This window comes from Kryptolebias marmoratus, linkage group LG1, assembly GCF_001649575.2.
Source record: "Kryptolebias marmoratus isolate JLee-2015 linkage group LG1, ASM164957v2, whole genome shotgun sequence".
Classification (NCBI taxonomy): domain Eukaryota; kingdom Metazoa; phylum Chordata; class Actinopteri; order Cyprinodontiformes; family Rivulidae; genus Kryptolebias; species Kryptolebias marmoratus.
The window spans coordinates 23458408-23472950 of record NC_051430.1 but is presented as its reverse complement, the minus strand read 5'-3'; the positions used below and the strand labels follow the sequence as shown (position 1 = coordinate 23472950).

The 14543-nt window shown below is 40.7% G+C and overlaps 2 protein-coding genes across 8 annotated transcripts in view; both read left to right on the top strand.

Moving 5' to 3' along the window:
• The first annotated feature begins 810 nt into the window (after nt 1–810).
• pheta1 (PH domain containing endocytic trafficking adaptor 1) lies at nt 811–5502 on the top strand. Of its 6 annotated transcripts, none has more exons than XM_037976990.1 (3): nt 815–1431; nt 1893–1969; nt 2913–5502. In XM_037976990.1, exon 3 carries the CDS (start codon nt 2936–2938, stop codon nt 3800–3802), a length of 867 nt encoding a protein of 288 aa, XP_037832918.1. In that variant the 5' UTR covers nt 815–1431; nt 1893–1969; nt 2913–2935; the 3' UTR covers nt 3803–5502. The 6 variants fall into 6 exon arrangements, with proteins under 6 accessions (XP_037832911.1, XP_037832918.1, XP_037832917.1 ...); XM_037976989.1 differs by having other exon boundaries at nt 815–1450; nt 1900–1969; XM_037976988.1 differs by having other exon boundaries at nt 815–1450; nt 1896–1969.
• Nucleotides 5503–7921: 2419 nt separating this feature from the next.
• sh2b3 (SH2B adaptor protein 3) overlaps nt 7922–14543 on the top strand; it is a 48542-nt gene continuing 41920 nt past the window's right edge. Inside the window, exon 1 of one of the 2 annotated variants that reach the window (XM_017412444.3) lies at nt 7922–8298. The gene's annotated coding sequence lies outside the window, so the exon portion shown is untranslated. The remainder of the gene's footprint in view (nt 8299–14543) is intronic. The other variant, XM_017412443.3, reaches the window with a different exon arrangement.

Genomic DNA, 14543 nt, shown 5'->3' with positions numbered 1-14543 from the left:
AATCTGCTGTGAAATCTACAGAGAAAGAGAGAAGAAAATACATGTTTAACTCTGCCTTGTTGCCCTTGAGCAGATTGTTCAACTCCAGGCAGAAGTGTTGTTGTTGTACAGCTGTGTTTCTAGTGACTCTGCTCATTACTAACAGCAAAAAAAGCCGCATTATATTTTCTACTAATGTGCAGTTTGTAGAAAAAGGCCTGTAACTTCAAGAACACGTGAGGAAAAAAAGTGATTCAAAGACAGAAATGTAGAGCAACTCAGAAAAAAAATAAAAATTCAAGGCAACAATTGAACAACTACAACAGTGGTCTTCAATTAAAGTTCAATGAGGTCCACCGACAGATTGTTTTCTTTGGTAAAAGTCCAGAATAAATAAATTTATCTGTAGAAAGACGCAGAGAGAAACGCAAACCAGATGTGGGAATTACCATAAATGCAAGAAAAGCTGCTCCGCATAAAATGATTTACTGTAAATTTTAGAAATTCGTTATTACATCAACCATAAAAATGCTTTTTTTTTGTTTGTTTTAGGGCTATGGATTTCTTAACTATTTAAACACATTAATATTGGGGAGATTAACTAATAAGTCTGAAAACACTTTTCAAAAACCTCTGTACTTTTAATATATTTATATAAACATAAGAGTAATTGAAGTCTTTGAGCAACTGCAACCAGTGTGTATGACTTTTTACAGTTTTAAAGTAAATGGAATACGACTAGTTTTGCTAAATAATTTTAGTTTGCATCATTTTGAGCCATAATGGTCGTAAATCTTCCTCTTGATTTGCTGATGATGCAGAAAAATATACTTTATGTTTTTGGCTTAAATAGAAAGCCCTTGTGGTTTGCGCCACAGTGGTTAAGATAACTAACAATGCAGGTTTTTTGAAAGAATTTCAGATGTTTACAGGTTTTTATAGTTTAAAAAAAGTCATTAGGGCCCCTAAAAGTGGCTCTAATTCAAGGGCCAACATCCTGCTTAATCCTGACCTGATTAAACCAAATAAGTTCAGGTCTGGAACATAAAATCACCCACCAAATTCAAACGTATCCATTTTAGATAAAACCAGGTTAAATTGTTGAAGCTAAAGACTAGTTAAGACACGGTTTAAGGTGGAAATAAATCCCTGATTCTTCCATGAAGGCGTTGAAGCAGACAGATGTTCCCCAAAAAATCCACATTTCCAAGGGCAAAGACGAGGCGTGCGTATTTTATGTCACCTCTTATCCGGATAAAAGGCTTTTTATTACGGCGGGCAGCGGAATTCCTGAGATGACTCCGCCCACTTGAGATGTTCACTTTGCACACAGCAAGCGCACCCCTGCTTTTCGGTCACGTGATAGGAAAGAAAGAAAGAAGGGAGGAAAAAAAAGACGAAGAAGAACTCGAAGTAAAATAAATAAAACGGGAGCTTACGAAGCGGGCAAAGGTAGTCGTTTTACACTCAGGTACACCCAGTTTGTTCTCACTCTGGTTTTATAATTCACGAGCCCCGCTGTAAAGAGTAAATACTAAAAAGCTGGGCGCATATTTGTGTCCAATAAAGTGGCTAAAATAGCTCTGTTGGCTACGCGGAATAGCTACTCCTTTTTGGAGTTTTTTTGTTGTTTTTTTTTTGCTTATGTGAGTAAAACTGTTTGTTTGGCAAGAAACGAGTTCTCGGAAAGTGCTGATGTGTAAAAGCCCTGTGACCTACTATCAGCCTGCTGGAGGCTGAATCATTTCACCCAGACGCGATTAGCAAAGCAGAGGTGGGGAATAAAAGAGCTAAATGTGAACGCTTTGCCCTCAAATGTGCCTGAAGCTGGACCCTCAGCTCCTCATCCCTGATGCGACCAGGTGGGTGAAAATTAGTGTCTGACACTGATCGGATTTATCTTTTTCTTTGAGGAGGTAGAAGGAGGTGAGGGATCCAGATGTGATGCTGGGAACACTGGATGGATGACAGCTGGATATGAGATAAACACGTAAGTTTAAAAACCTCCTTTATCGGTTCACTGACAGCTTTTCACCAAGGTAGGTTGATGACTGTCGCAGCCCTTTATAAACACGACTTAGACAGGTTACACCAGGATTTGGAAGGTTTATTTGTTATTCTTAACCCAGTGGAATTGGATTAGCAGCTAACTCAGCAGGAGAGGCTAAACTTTAAAGGTCCAAACATGTCTCTGTCTGTGTGTGACGGGTAAAATGAAAGTAAACAGTTTGGCATCATATTACATAGGGAGNATGAGGTGAAAAGACTTTTAGGAATGTTTTACGCTGAATCTGTCAACTTTCTAGCACCTGACGTGCAAGTCTGACTGTCGAGGCTTTGAACTGCTTAAAACTTCGAGCTATAAAAAAACGTTGCTGGAAGGAAAGAGCTACAGACTCTCACGGCACCCGGAGGAATTTAAGGGTCGAAACACAAGTTAGAAAAGCAGGAAACAAAACCGGCACACCTCTATTTCCCGTATCAGTGGTTAACATGGCATTTAGTAAAAACTTGTAAAGAAAATTTGCAAACAGCTGCTTCTCACCAACCCAACAAAAAACAGCCCAAGTGACTGAAAACGGGTCAACAGAGGAGAGCTGTTTAAGATGATTTGTCTGAAAATTTTTGACGTATTTGGGCTCAGATTTGTTAGGTGAAGCAGGCAGATGCAGTGTTGTTGTTTTAAACTTGAAAACAATATATTTCATCCATTTTTTTTCCTGCAAAAATATAACCAGTGTATAAAATACAACCAACTACAATCAGCCTAACTCAAGCTTCCACGTGGTTTTCAGCAGATTCAGCCGAGTGTTTTGTTTACATTCAGTGCATACCCGCATTTAGAATATATCTGAAAATCTACTAGAGTAAACTCTTTCAACCTGCACCATTTCTCACAGTTCAGATAACCAGTTTTATGTTTGATGTTCCAGGTAGATTTTCAGGGGGGGGGAAGATGAAGCTGAACGAGCGCAGTGTGGCGCACTACGCCACCTGTGACACTCCACCGGACAAGACGGGCTTCCTGTTCAAGAAGGGCGAGCGCAACACCGCTTACCACCGGCGTTGGTTCATCCTGAAGGGCAACATGCTCTTCTACTTCGAGGAGCGAGACAGCCGGGAGCCCATCGGCGTCATCGTTCTCGAGGGGTGCACAGTGGAGCTGTGTGAGTCAGCCGAGGAGTTTGCCTTCGCCATCAAGTTTGACTGCGCCAAGGCGCGGGTGTACAAGATGGCGGCCGAGAACCACGCGGCCATGGAGTCGTGGGTGAAGGCGCTGTCGAGGGCCAGTTTCGACTACATGAGACTGGTGGTGAAGGAGCTGGAGAGACAACTGGAGGAGATCCAGGAGGCGGCAGGAGGTCAGCAGGGCAGGCCCAAGCCTTCCCGGAGAAATCAGATAGCACGGCCCAAGTCCGGAGCGTCCTTGTCCTCCTCGTCTTTATCGTCCCTTTCATCTTCATCGAGCACCCCCTCCATGACGGCGCTCTTCTCTGCCCAGAAGGGCCTCCAGGATGAGGTGCAGCTCTTCCCCGGGAGCTCCAGGGAGAACGGAGTAGCATGGAGTAAACCAGCAGCTGCCTTGGCTAACGGGTTCACTGAGGGGGCGTCGTCCTGCGCCGCCTGGGAGGGCAGCGCAGACTCCGGGATCGCGATTGGCTGCGGGGCAGATGGCGCGAGGGCTCCACCTGTGCCGCCGCGGAGGATCGGAGCGTCGCTGGAGACCCCGGTCTCCCCCGGCACCGGCTGCTTCTCCAAACTCCACGAGTGGTACGGCAGAGAGGTCATGGAAGTGAGAGAGCAGTGGCTACAGAGCCAGTAAACTGACCCACAGCTCAGCCATTCCTTTCTGATCATTCGGGCAGTGCTTTCTGAACGTTACCAACAGGACGACAAAGACACGCAACTGCAAATCTCAGTCTTATTGTTAAGAAGGCGAACATTTTGAGACCACTTTCACATCCTGAGTGGCACTGGTGAATCAATCAGTCTTAAAATTCAACACTATAGTTTTTCCAGACTAAAGAAACAAAATATGCTCTTTCAACACTTTCTAATAAGACCTAAAAATAATAATAACACACTACTTAAAATGTTCATCCGTTTCAGTTTTCCTTACAGAAACTCAGCCTCCAGTGGTCATATAAAATATTAAATTTGGCAAATAAAAAGAAGCAGTAATTGCCAGTGTTCAGCTTTTCTGCCCTTTAAGCTGCCACATGTGCTTGTGCGATCAATTCGGGGCATTTTAATTACTGTAAATTGTGCATGCAGTCATTTACTTAGGTCCTGGAAACACACAAAGGTAAACGATGGCTACTTAAGTTTAATAAGCCCAGCTAAGTATTTTAAATGAAAGAAAAGCCCAGGTTCTCTGTTATGGATTATAGGAGAAGGTAAATCCACATGACTCAGGTTGGTGCTGTCCGAGGCGTTTCATCTGATTTCTTTTGTTCCAATCGATGCGCGTTACATCAGAGGGCAAACTGTTTTTACAATTAGGTCGATCAGCCTTAGTTTCCCGTGACTTAAAACCACCTTAACATCAACACGTTGAAGTAGTAACATGAGGGGAAATGCAACGAGATGTTAGAGAAAACTCCTCCAGTTTCTCCTCAGTTTCCTCATGGTCGCTGACATCAGAGCGTCCAGTCGACGGTCAGCGGGGACCCTGGCGGTGGCGCGTTTCAAGCGAGACATCCTTTATTTTTAGCCGATGTGTCCCAGCAGCCAGATAATGCTGCGTTATAAGGGTGCTCGTCACTTAGTTGTTGGATTCCTCAAAAGGAGGCGACTCGTGAATCAGGCTGATAGTTTCATTTTATGCAATCGTTCTAACCAAACCGATCGCTCGTTTAGATTTTTTTTTTTTTTCTAACAATTTTAACCTGAGTGTTGCTAAAGGAGTATACTGTTTTTGAACATCTAACCTGTTGTTTTAGGTTTGAATATTTGCTATTCCATGTTGGAAAATATCAGTAACAGTCGTCACAATCTAAAATGATTCACTCATAACGTTTGATTTTTATAACGTGCCTTATGTTTTCTTTAGAACATGACGTTGATTTTTATTTTCTTAATCTACAAAACTCATCTTAATCCATTTTTAATCCCCCCTCCCTCTTTTGCCAAAGGATCATTTAAGTGCAATCACTTTTTGACAATGACTCAGCTTTTAATCAGCGCTATCATTACTGTTATACGCTCCACGACAGGAGGAAGAGGTTGTTTAAAACCACAATATCTACAATAATGTTGACATGAATGATCGTATTATTGCTGTTTTGTTTTCCAGACGTATGTTATTGTAATCACAGACTTAAGGAAGTTGTGAATGTTGTGAAAAAGAGAAATGCACAATTAACATTTTTTAAAATAAATGTCTATGATTTTAGTAGCATATTTCAGTGTTACAGTACACATTGAGTGTATTAAATCGAATGAGCAATAACGCAATGTTCTATTATGGTACATGACAATGTTTTTTTTGTGTAAACCACTCAATAAACATTTTTTACATGATAAAGATCTAAGTTTCATCAGTCTAAACCATGCTGGCTTGAAGTGTAGAAATATTCTGTTCGTTTTTTTTTCTCTTCAGCTAAATCAGGGCTCTGCAAATTTTACAGTTAAAACAGAAATATAGTAAAACATTTTGTCCAGAGGCACAAAACTTATCTGAAGACTGAAATATAGCCCAAAACTGAATCAATGCAACTCTATATTAAGTTGTATATGAATACTATAAATAAAAAACTGATTTGTTACATTCTGAAATTAGAGAACTAAAATAAACTTTGACTTTTATCAGTATTTTTACATTTTAAAGAAAGGGAAAGCAACATATTGCCTCCTTTGATTAAATTTAACCAGTGAATTATAGAAGAGTCTTACAGCAAGTACTTTGAAATAATAAATTACTTTTGATCCTGGTAAGTTACTCGACTATGTACATATTAGGACAGTTTCATATATGATTGCAGCATGTTGGATTTTCTCTACTAATATGCATTTAGTTTAACTTTTATAATGTTTTCTTTATTAAAGACAAGCCTTCCCATCTAATTGTCATTAGTCTCAGTTGCAGAATGCCTGATTCCTATAACTCGTAACGTGGAATTACGTTTGTAAAACTGCTATTCCTCCTTTTCCGCCGTAGCTGCAAATGTGTTAAAAATGTTTAATTTCCCCAGTGGATTTTGGAGAAAAAAACAAACAAATTGTACGGCTGTAAGTCAAGTTAATGAAGCGCTAAACTGGCTAAAAAAAACTACTGACTGATATGTTTGTTTACTGTCCCAATGGTCTCATTTTGCCTCAGACATTTTAGGCACATTTTTTGCAGAAGCCTGGACAAAGAGAACTGCTGCAGGTAGCTTTTTTCCTGTTGTGGTTCTAAATATATATTTTAAAAAAATCATCTCCATGTAAAAGCTACAAGGAGCCACAGGTTTCAGACCCTTGATGCACTCCGGAGGTCTGGTGTCATGCAAACATTCCTGGTGTTATGCTGCTTTTGTTTCACCAGGGGTCGCTGTGCAACAAAAGTTTCCATGTTTGCCTTTTGACCTCCGGGGCTATCAGCGCCTCACACCTGTGGAGACAGGTAGATGTGTCCTCGTGTAAACAGTTGACACAAGACCCAAGGAACATCAGTAATCTTAAGAGGGCTTTAATTTTATAAGACAACAAAATAAATCTCCCTGATGTTAAAGAGTAACTAAATGACCTTCCAGACGACACTTTATGGATATGTTTCTAGTTGCAGGAGATGCGACACCCCAGAGCCTGGGTGGGCTGACATGTCTGCTGAAGGGATTAAAAGAGAGTAATCATATTTATATTACTTTATTGTGCCATAAAACACCAACAAGGCTATATAACTCATAAACCGACAACTAGAGTCAGCGAACACTTGTAGCTTGAGTCTGAAGAGTTTCTGCGTCTTGCACATTCTGTTCTTGAGTTTCAGGCTGAACAGCAAAACAATAGAGGATCTACTTCCTGTCCTGGACTTTCAAAGTAAAATCACATTTGAACCCCCCATTCGTGCAAAACTGCTGAATGTCACAGTATTTCACTGAAACACTCTAATGTCTGGCTGTGTGAGAACCTGCAGACACACCTCACTGCAGTGCGAAATCAGATCATGTAACTAAATGCTGGTTCAAAATTCACCTTTTATTAAACAGTACAGGTCTGGATGAGTGTTTACTGTAAAAGCAGGAAATTACAGGAAATTGATTGATGTTTTCACATTTAAAAAACAACCCAAAAGTTGACTGAAACGTCTGAAAATCTCAGTCTGGAAACGTTTGGCTTTTCAAATTGGAAAATGTGACCCGTGTTTAAAAAATATGTCAAAATGAGCCCAGGCTGCAGTTCAAAATAAAAGAAATCATTGATTTTTGCTGTTCATAACCTAGTTCATAAAACGCCATCTAATCTTCCGAATGTACATCTAAATCAAAGTTTTTCCAACAGGTATAAATTCAGAAATAATGCTTTGTCTTTTAACCCTCATAATCCCTTTGTATAATGTCATTGTGAAGCTTAGGCATTCCCCCTACCTGAAAATATGGCTCGGATAGCATTTTTTAAAGCAAATAAAAGTCCAGTTTTCAAAGAGACACTCTCCTTTACAAAACCAGCTTGTTGCCAGGCGACGAGTCGCCATTTTTCAACAAACTGTGTATCTTTTTGAAGCTTTTGAAATGGAGAATTTGAAAATAATGACTCAGTTGTGACTCATTTTGCGAGCACAGCGGTAATTTAGAGGGTATATCAGGGTGGAGAACTATTTATTTTTTTCTTTTTACCGTGTTTCTTTCAAGTTAATCCAAGGATGGACAGAAAATTTTGCCATCGGAAACTGCCACGCTCGACAAGAGTAGACGTTGGGCTCTTATTTTTAAATTCCATAATCTTATAACCGGAAGTGGTGATTTGTATTTCCGCCATCTTGACAGCGCTTCTACTGACTCGCTTGGACGGCGGCATTTTTTTATTTTTTTTTTGACAGCGGAAATGAGCAGTAGCCTCTTTTTTTCCGCGTCAAGTTGGTGGCTGAAAGTTTTATTTCCTCTTTCTGTTCTGCGGAGGACCAGGCGCGTGCAGTCACCATGAGAGAGAAAGCGAAGGGCTTTTCAAACTGCACCTTTTCCGCCGAAGTCCACTTTCTTCTGCCCCTCGACGACGTCTAGACGCTACTTTTTTCCCTTTTTTTAGACGCTTCTAGACACATTTCCGTTATGCGAAGTCCAACTCGGTGGTTAGTCGTCGTGCTGCGGTGGGTGCCCGTCCGAGATAACGGAGAACGTGAGTATGCTGTGCAAACCGTGCCAACTTTTATTCCCCGTATTGTCTCAAACTCACGCCACGTTACCAACTTTTTACGTGTTTATTAACCCCGAAAGGATGAAAGGGTGGCTCAACTTTAGCCAAAAGTTCACTTCATCCTTATGGTTGGCGGTCGAAAATGTGCTCGCATGCAGTTTAAAGGGTCTGCCCGTCCCTGGCTGTGGGCTTGCGCAGATGTTTTTGCGCAAAAATCACATTTTTTACTCAGAAATAGTCTCGTTTAAGGCCCCCTTGGGTTACTTTATAGCCAGCTAATGTGCCGTTAAGTCTTAAATAATAAAAAGAGACGTGCATCTTTGGAGCCAAACAGCGCTTTAAGAATAAGCTTTTTTTTAATTAATTGATGTTTTTAGTTAGCGCGAAACTGTCAGCGGTCGCCATGGTGATGACGCAACAGCGAACTCACGTCAACATCATGGCAACGTCTTTAAATATAGCATTTTACCACTGCTCTTTTTTAAAGTAAATCTTGTGCTCTTATTTATTTTTTAATGTCTCCTCCTGTCTGTGCATTTCTATTTTTGTCAGGACCAAGTTCAGCACTTTTACCTTGACCTGCTGAAAGGATAAAAGTAATAAAACTTCTGTTTTTTAGAGTTTGAGGTAAAAGTTTAAAAACTGTTTTATGACTACTTTAAATCAAAGGTCTCTCTCTCTCTCTCTCCCTCTGTGGCTGTGTATGCTCGGAATCAAGGTGTTTCTATGTAAAACAACATCTCCCTGCATGTATTAAACAACTTAGCTCAAAGTTTCTTAAACTGCAACTCCAAAACCACGCAAACAACCTGAAATTAACCTGACACTAAGCAGCTGCAACATGAAATGGGTCTTACACATTAGCTGTGAGATTAGTCAGTGTTGTTTCAATTCCAGATCTATAACGGGAGATTTTATTTTTAAATTATGGACAAAATTCGATAAATGCACGATAGCCCGGATGGTGCCCTGGTAGCGACGCGTTTGCGTTTTCTGTCTTTTTTGTTGCACGAGCGCCTTCGCAGCCCCGTCAGAATGGTTTTTTGTTTGTCTTTTCGTAGCATCCTGGTGTCTCTTCCTCTGCAGAATGAGCACAAGTCAGCAGAGGAAACCTGCCGAGCAAAGGCTCTGTGTGTGAGAGTTGTTCAAGGGAGGAAGTCAGATCTTAAAAATGAATGGTAAAGGAGATGTGCATGCTGTCCAGTCAGCAGAAGGTCGTTTCATTAAGGATCTACGCGCTTGTTAAATGCTAATATCTTTTTGTTAAATGGGCTATGAACCGCAGAGAGTAAATGCCAGAGCAGCAGTAGTGACTGTAACATCCTCTAATTGTCAGCAAACCTGTTGCATATCATCATATTTACAGATGTTTCCAAAGATTCTTAGAAACCTGCTAAAAGTGGATATTAAAGGTTTTGCAGCAACCTTTGCACCCAGCTGAGGTTTGCTTTCATTCATGATTGACTCATTTCGTTACTACAGCTGTCGCACCTTCATTAACTGGAACGCCAACACAGACAGACATGCTTTCTGGGCGGGGAAGTAATTCCTGCCAAGGTGAACTTGAGGTTTCTTTTTTTTTTTTTTTTTTTTTTTTTTTTTTTTTTTTTTTTTTTTTTACGTTTTGGTTAGTTTCAACCTGTGCCAGCCTGTTCAATTTGAATTGTTTTCGTCACTTCCACACTCTTACCCGGCTCGTACGGTTCCAAGAAACTCTGATTGTTTACTGAAAAGGTGCGCATCTTCCCGCAAACCCCTCTCTGATTTCTGACGCTTGGACATTTTGGTTCTGTTTTCACTTCTCATTTGCTCTGTGTAGTATCGACAAGAGAAGCGTTCTCATGCAAAAGTGTGCAGGTTTTCCCTTTTCACACCGTCAGAGCTTCAAATCGAATCACTACAGCAGGGCTATTTAACTTCAGGTGCAAGTGGGCCTAAATATAACAGTTGCTGGGGGTGTTAGAGCCACGGGAAATAATTTATAAAACTATTCTGTCATCCACGACTTTATCAAGGACAGCGTGGGTTCAGTCTCACAAAGTTTTTGTCTCAGAAAAACGTAGCTTTGGTTTGGTTAGTCTCCTCGCAGGGCTGCTGTCAGTGAGCATAGCCAATGTGAGTTTTGTTGTTGTTTCTAATTTTCCTACTTTTAATTTGAAACGGTGATATAAATAAAGAAGAGCTGCTATGAACGGCTTGTTCGTTCACAATAAAGTGTATTTCTCCAGGAGCGGCGTCAAGAAATATCAGCCAGCCGTTGGTGCAGGGGTCATAATCAAAAATAACGGAGGCAAAACGCCGCCGGTGTGTTTTGCCTTTTACGGCCTTGTGTACAGTTAAGAGGGACGGGCCAATCAGGCAGCTGCTTACAGGTGTGCATGTTTAATCAGCTCATCTCTCTCTGTTGTCATGGTTTACCAAAGATTGTCCGTTTGATAGAGGCAGACTTCTACTAGCTTTACATGACGCTCAAGCCATGAAAGCAGCTCTGATGTGTTTAGAATTTTTTTTGGGGGGGCGCATTATAGTCAAATAAATCAGTCTGGGATTCTGGCAGCTTTGTGGGAGCACAAAAGTTTTATTCTTTTTTTTAAAGTGCCACATTTGGCTGCTTGTTTAACAAGCCTGTGTTACAGTTTATTAGATTTTTTTCTTTTTACCCCCCCTGAAATCTATCTGAGTGTTGCGACTTATTCCACTGACTGTTATAAATACTCTTGGACTTTCCTCCAGATAGTGGCGTGTCGCCTGTTCAGTGAGGTTATAACAAGCTTTTCTCCAGCCCAACTGCAGCAGCGGGTCAGTTTGTGCTCTCCAACACTTTCCTGTCCCGATGCAATTCCTTGAAAGTAAAATTCCTGGAATCCAAACTCCCTGTTTTGCAATTTTTCTACCGGGCGTCCCCCACATTGTCCATGTGTGCACGACGAGCATCGCACACGTACAGAATAGAAAAAGAAGCGAGCTCTGTAAACTCAGTATTAGCTGCGGATCAGACACGGTTTCATGTGCTTAACTGAGATGTTATCGGACATCATCTCTTCCGTTTCCCTTCAGGGATTCTAAGAAATTCGCTGATGAGACCACGAGAGAGGTCTGACCCGCTGTGGCCTGATGAGGAGGGGAGAGGAAGGACGCAAAGGCAAACAAGGAAGAGAGGAGATCTGGGAGATAACGTGGGAGGCAGATGAGGGTCATATTCTGGAGAAAGGACAATAATAGAGAAACACAGAATCAACGCCATCAGGGCAGACGATAAATGGAAGTGAAAGCTCTTTTCTAGCGGTGGTGGGAAACTTTACAGTAACTCACGTGTTACTGAGCAGTGGGTGTGTATTTATAGGATCTGACTCTGCGTTTCAAATCTAAAAGCCTAAAATCTCAGCTTTATGTCCGGATTCTCATAAAAAATCCCAAATAGGACAGAGTAGAATTAAGTTCTTATCTATGAAAAGTTTGTACTTGTGTCGAATGCATCCCTTTTTTAAATTTTTTTTTCCAGAGAAGTAATAATTAAAGACTGCGTGTGTTTTTGCACGTGTTTACCTCTGCGCACCTCGGCTCTTTTGGCAGAAAGAATCTTGATTATAGCCTCAACTTAGATGCAACTAATGAGGATCTTGCTGAAAGCCTGAGCGAGCTTGTAACCTGTTTTTCTCCTCTTGAGTTTCGCAACCAAACATATGAGAAGAAACAGTTTAGACTCTTCCACACAATTTTCCCGTCTCCACAACTACATGGCACAGAGCTGAAACCACTGATAACATGTAAACTAACAAGAGAGTGATTGTTTGGCATTTTATTTAATTTTTATTTTGCAATCTAAAATTCCAGGTTGTTTCTGGTTTTTGCTTGGAAAAACAAAATCCTGAAGGAGTCTTTAAGAAGTTTTATTTCCAAAACATGCAACCAGATAAATGAGAACACCTAGTGGTCGTCCATTGATAATGAAAATAAGCGTTTCATCATTGCATACACACATGGAATAGCTTCTTGTTTGTGTGTTTTGCAGAAATGGATGCCAAGCCTCAGTTGAAGTGAAAGTAGGATGTCTTTCTCACGCAACAATATATATATCTATGTATATATAGTTATATATTCTGCTTACAACATGTCTCAGAAGTTTGTTCCCAACACAAACACAGAGCTTGGCATTGTTGCAGACAGACAGGACTTTTGGTAAACCCTTGTGTCAGAAGGAGGTGTTTTGTAAGAGTTAAACTCAAACGGCTCCTCGTTAGTCCCAATGTGGAAAAGTTTAAAGGCTCCTGAAATAGCCTTCCAGGAAGTCAGATGGCTGCAGATGATTCACAGCAGATCAGAGAGTGACTGAAGGAGTCAATTATCCTCCGAACAGCTTCACACACAATACGGCGCATTGCACATTTTCAATATTACCAAATCACAATGAATCAGAAACACATTACGAGTAGGGATGACTCATTCAGAAAGTGGCCGTGTGTTCCTGACAGAGATGATTGTCACTCGTTCTGACTTGAAGTGGCTGAATTGTTCTGATTTGACTCGGCCGAGTTATGAATGACATTTTGTTGTTGTCGGTTTCTTAGAAACTTCATCTGCGTTTAAGGATTCCTGTAAGAAGTTGAGGTGAGCTTTCGGTGGCTTTAGAGTTGAGAAACAGACTTGAAATGATAACTGATCGAGGGCCTGAATATTTAATGTTTTGAGATTTGCACTCCAGTCTGTTTCATTCTGCACCTGTTCACTCTTTATTTTATCACAGTAGGAAGTGCAAATTATTCAGTGAATTTGAATTTTCACATTTAGTGCGTGGTTTTTAAATTCATCAGTTGAAAACTACTAAACTGAGCAATACGTCCTGTTGTTCAATACGGAAGATGATCACATTGTGCTTTATGTTCACTAGTTTTGGGTTTGCAGTTCTATAAAATCATCACTCATGGATGCTCAGTCTTTCTAAAATATTATAGTTGACACAAAGTTAGCTGAATAAAAACAAATAAATTTTAGATCTGGAAACATCCCCAAAATGCCTTTTTAACAGACAAAGGAAATGCTGTTTTTGCCCGTGTGTGTTCGTTTGTCTCTATTGTTAGCAAAATATCTCTCACACACACACAAAAAAAACAACCACATAAATGGCTGTGACTTGGTCAGTTTTACAGATACTGAGCTAAAAGTTGGTGTGGTAGTAGCTGAGTGTCATCCCCAACTTATACTCTGAGAGTTACACATTACACATCTGTTTTAAAACTTTAACATTAATTATTGAAGTCAACTCTTGTCTGTCTGTTATCAAAATATCTCATAAACCATTGGATGGACTTTAATAAAACTCTCAAAAAGTAATCATTGGATGTACGTCTACAAGTCATTACAGTTTAAAGTCAGCCCCATTAAAGATGGTGTCCGCAGCTAAGCAACCTTAGGAAACACAAAAGTGGCTATACCTCAGCCAGTTTTACAGATATTGAGCTAAAATTTGATGTAGTAGTAGCCGAGAGTCACTTAATTCAAGCGTTAATAGCATAATCTACAAAGTTTGACCAAAATGAATATAACTCCATCTCTTCTCATCCTAAGATGATCTACAACTCTGGCATGAATGGCAGCAGGTGACAGGCATTCCTTCTGGTGGTGGTAGGCCTTTAATTATATTAATGACTTTAGAAATATTGCATTTAGTACCATATCAGCCATATCAGTATTGAGCTCTGTGCTGTTTATCACGTTAAACTCTTCGATCCACGTTGCTCAGTCCTTACCTCCGTGATGTTTTTTTTTTCTTTTTTGGAGAAATACATCAGCAGAGCAACACGTTGGGAGATAGGTGGCAGGAAAAGGAGAAGTCTCTGTTCATTTATGCCTCTCTAAGTTTGACCGAGATCAGAAGTCGACTCGACAGCGGCTCGACTTTTCCTCGTCACGGCGCTGCGTCTCATTATGAGCCGTGTTTTGACAGCTCCGAGACGTGGAGGTGTTTGTCATGCCCAAGGGTTGTTATTTTTATTCTTGTCTCTCTCACAGACACGCCCATTCAGTCAATACCGGCGTTCCTTTCCAGCATTCCGTCTGTCATCGTGTGCGTCCTGTACTTTCGCGCTTTATTGACATGCCAAACGATAATGACAGACTGCTCGCAGACATGTTCTATTACCTGGTGTTTGGAGGGGGGGAGGCTTGTTAATAAGTACTGAGAAGTCCTGAAACTATCACTGATGCAGAAATATGTCATTCGCTTATGA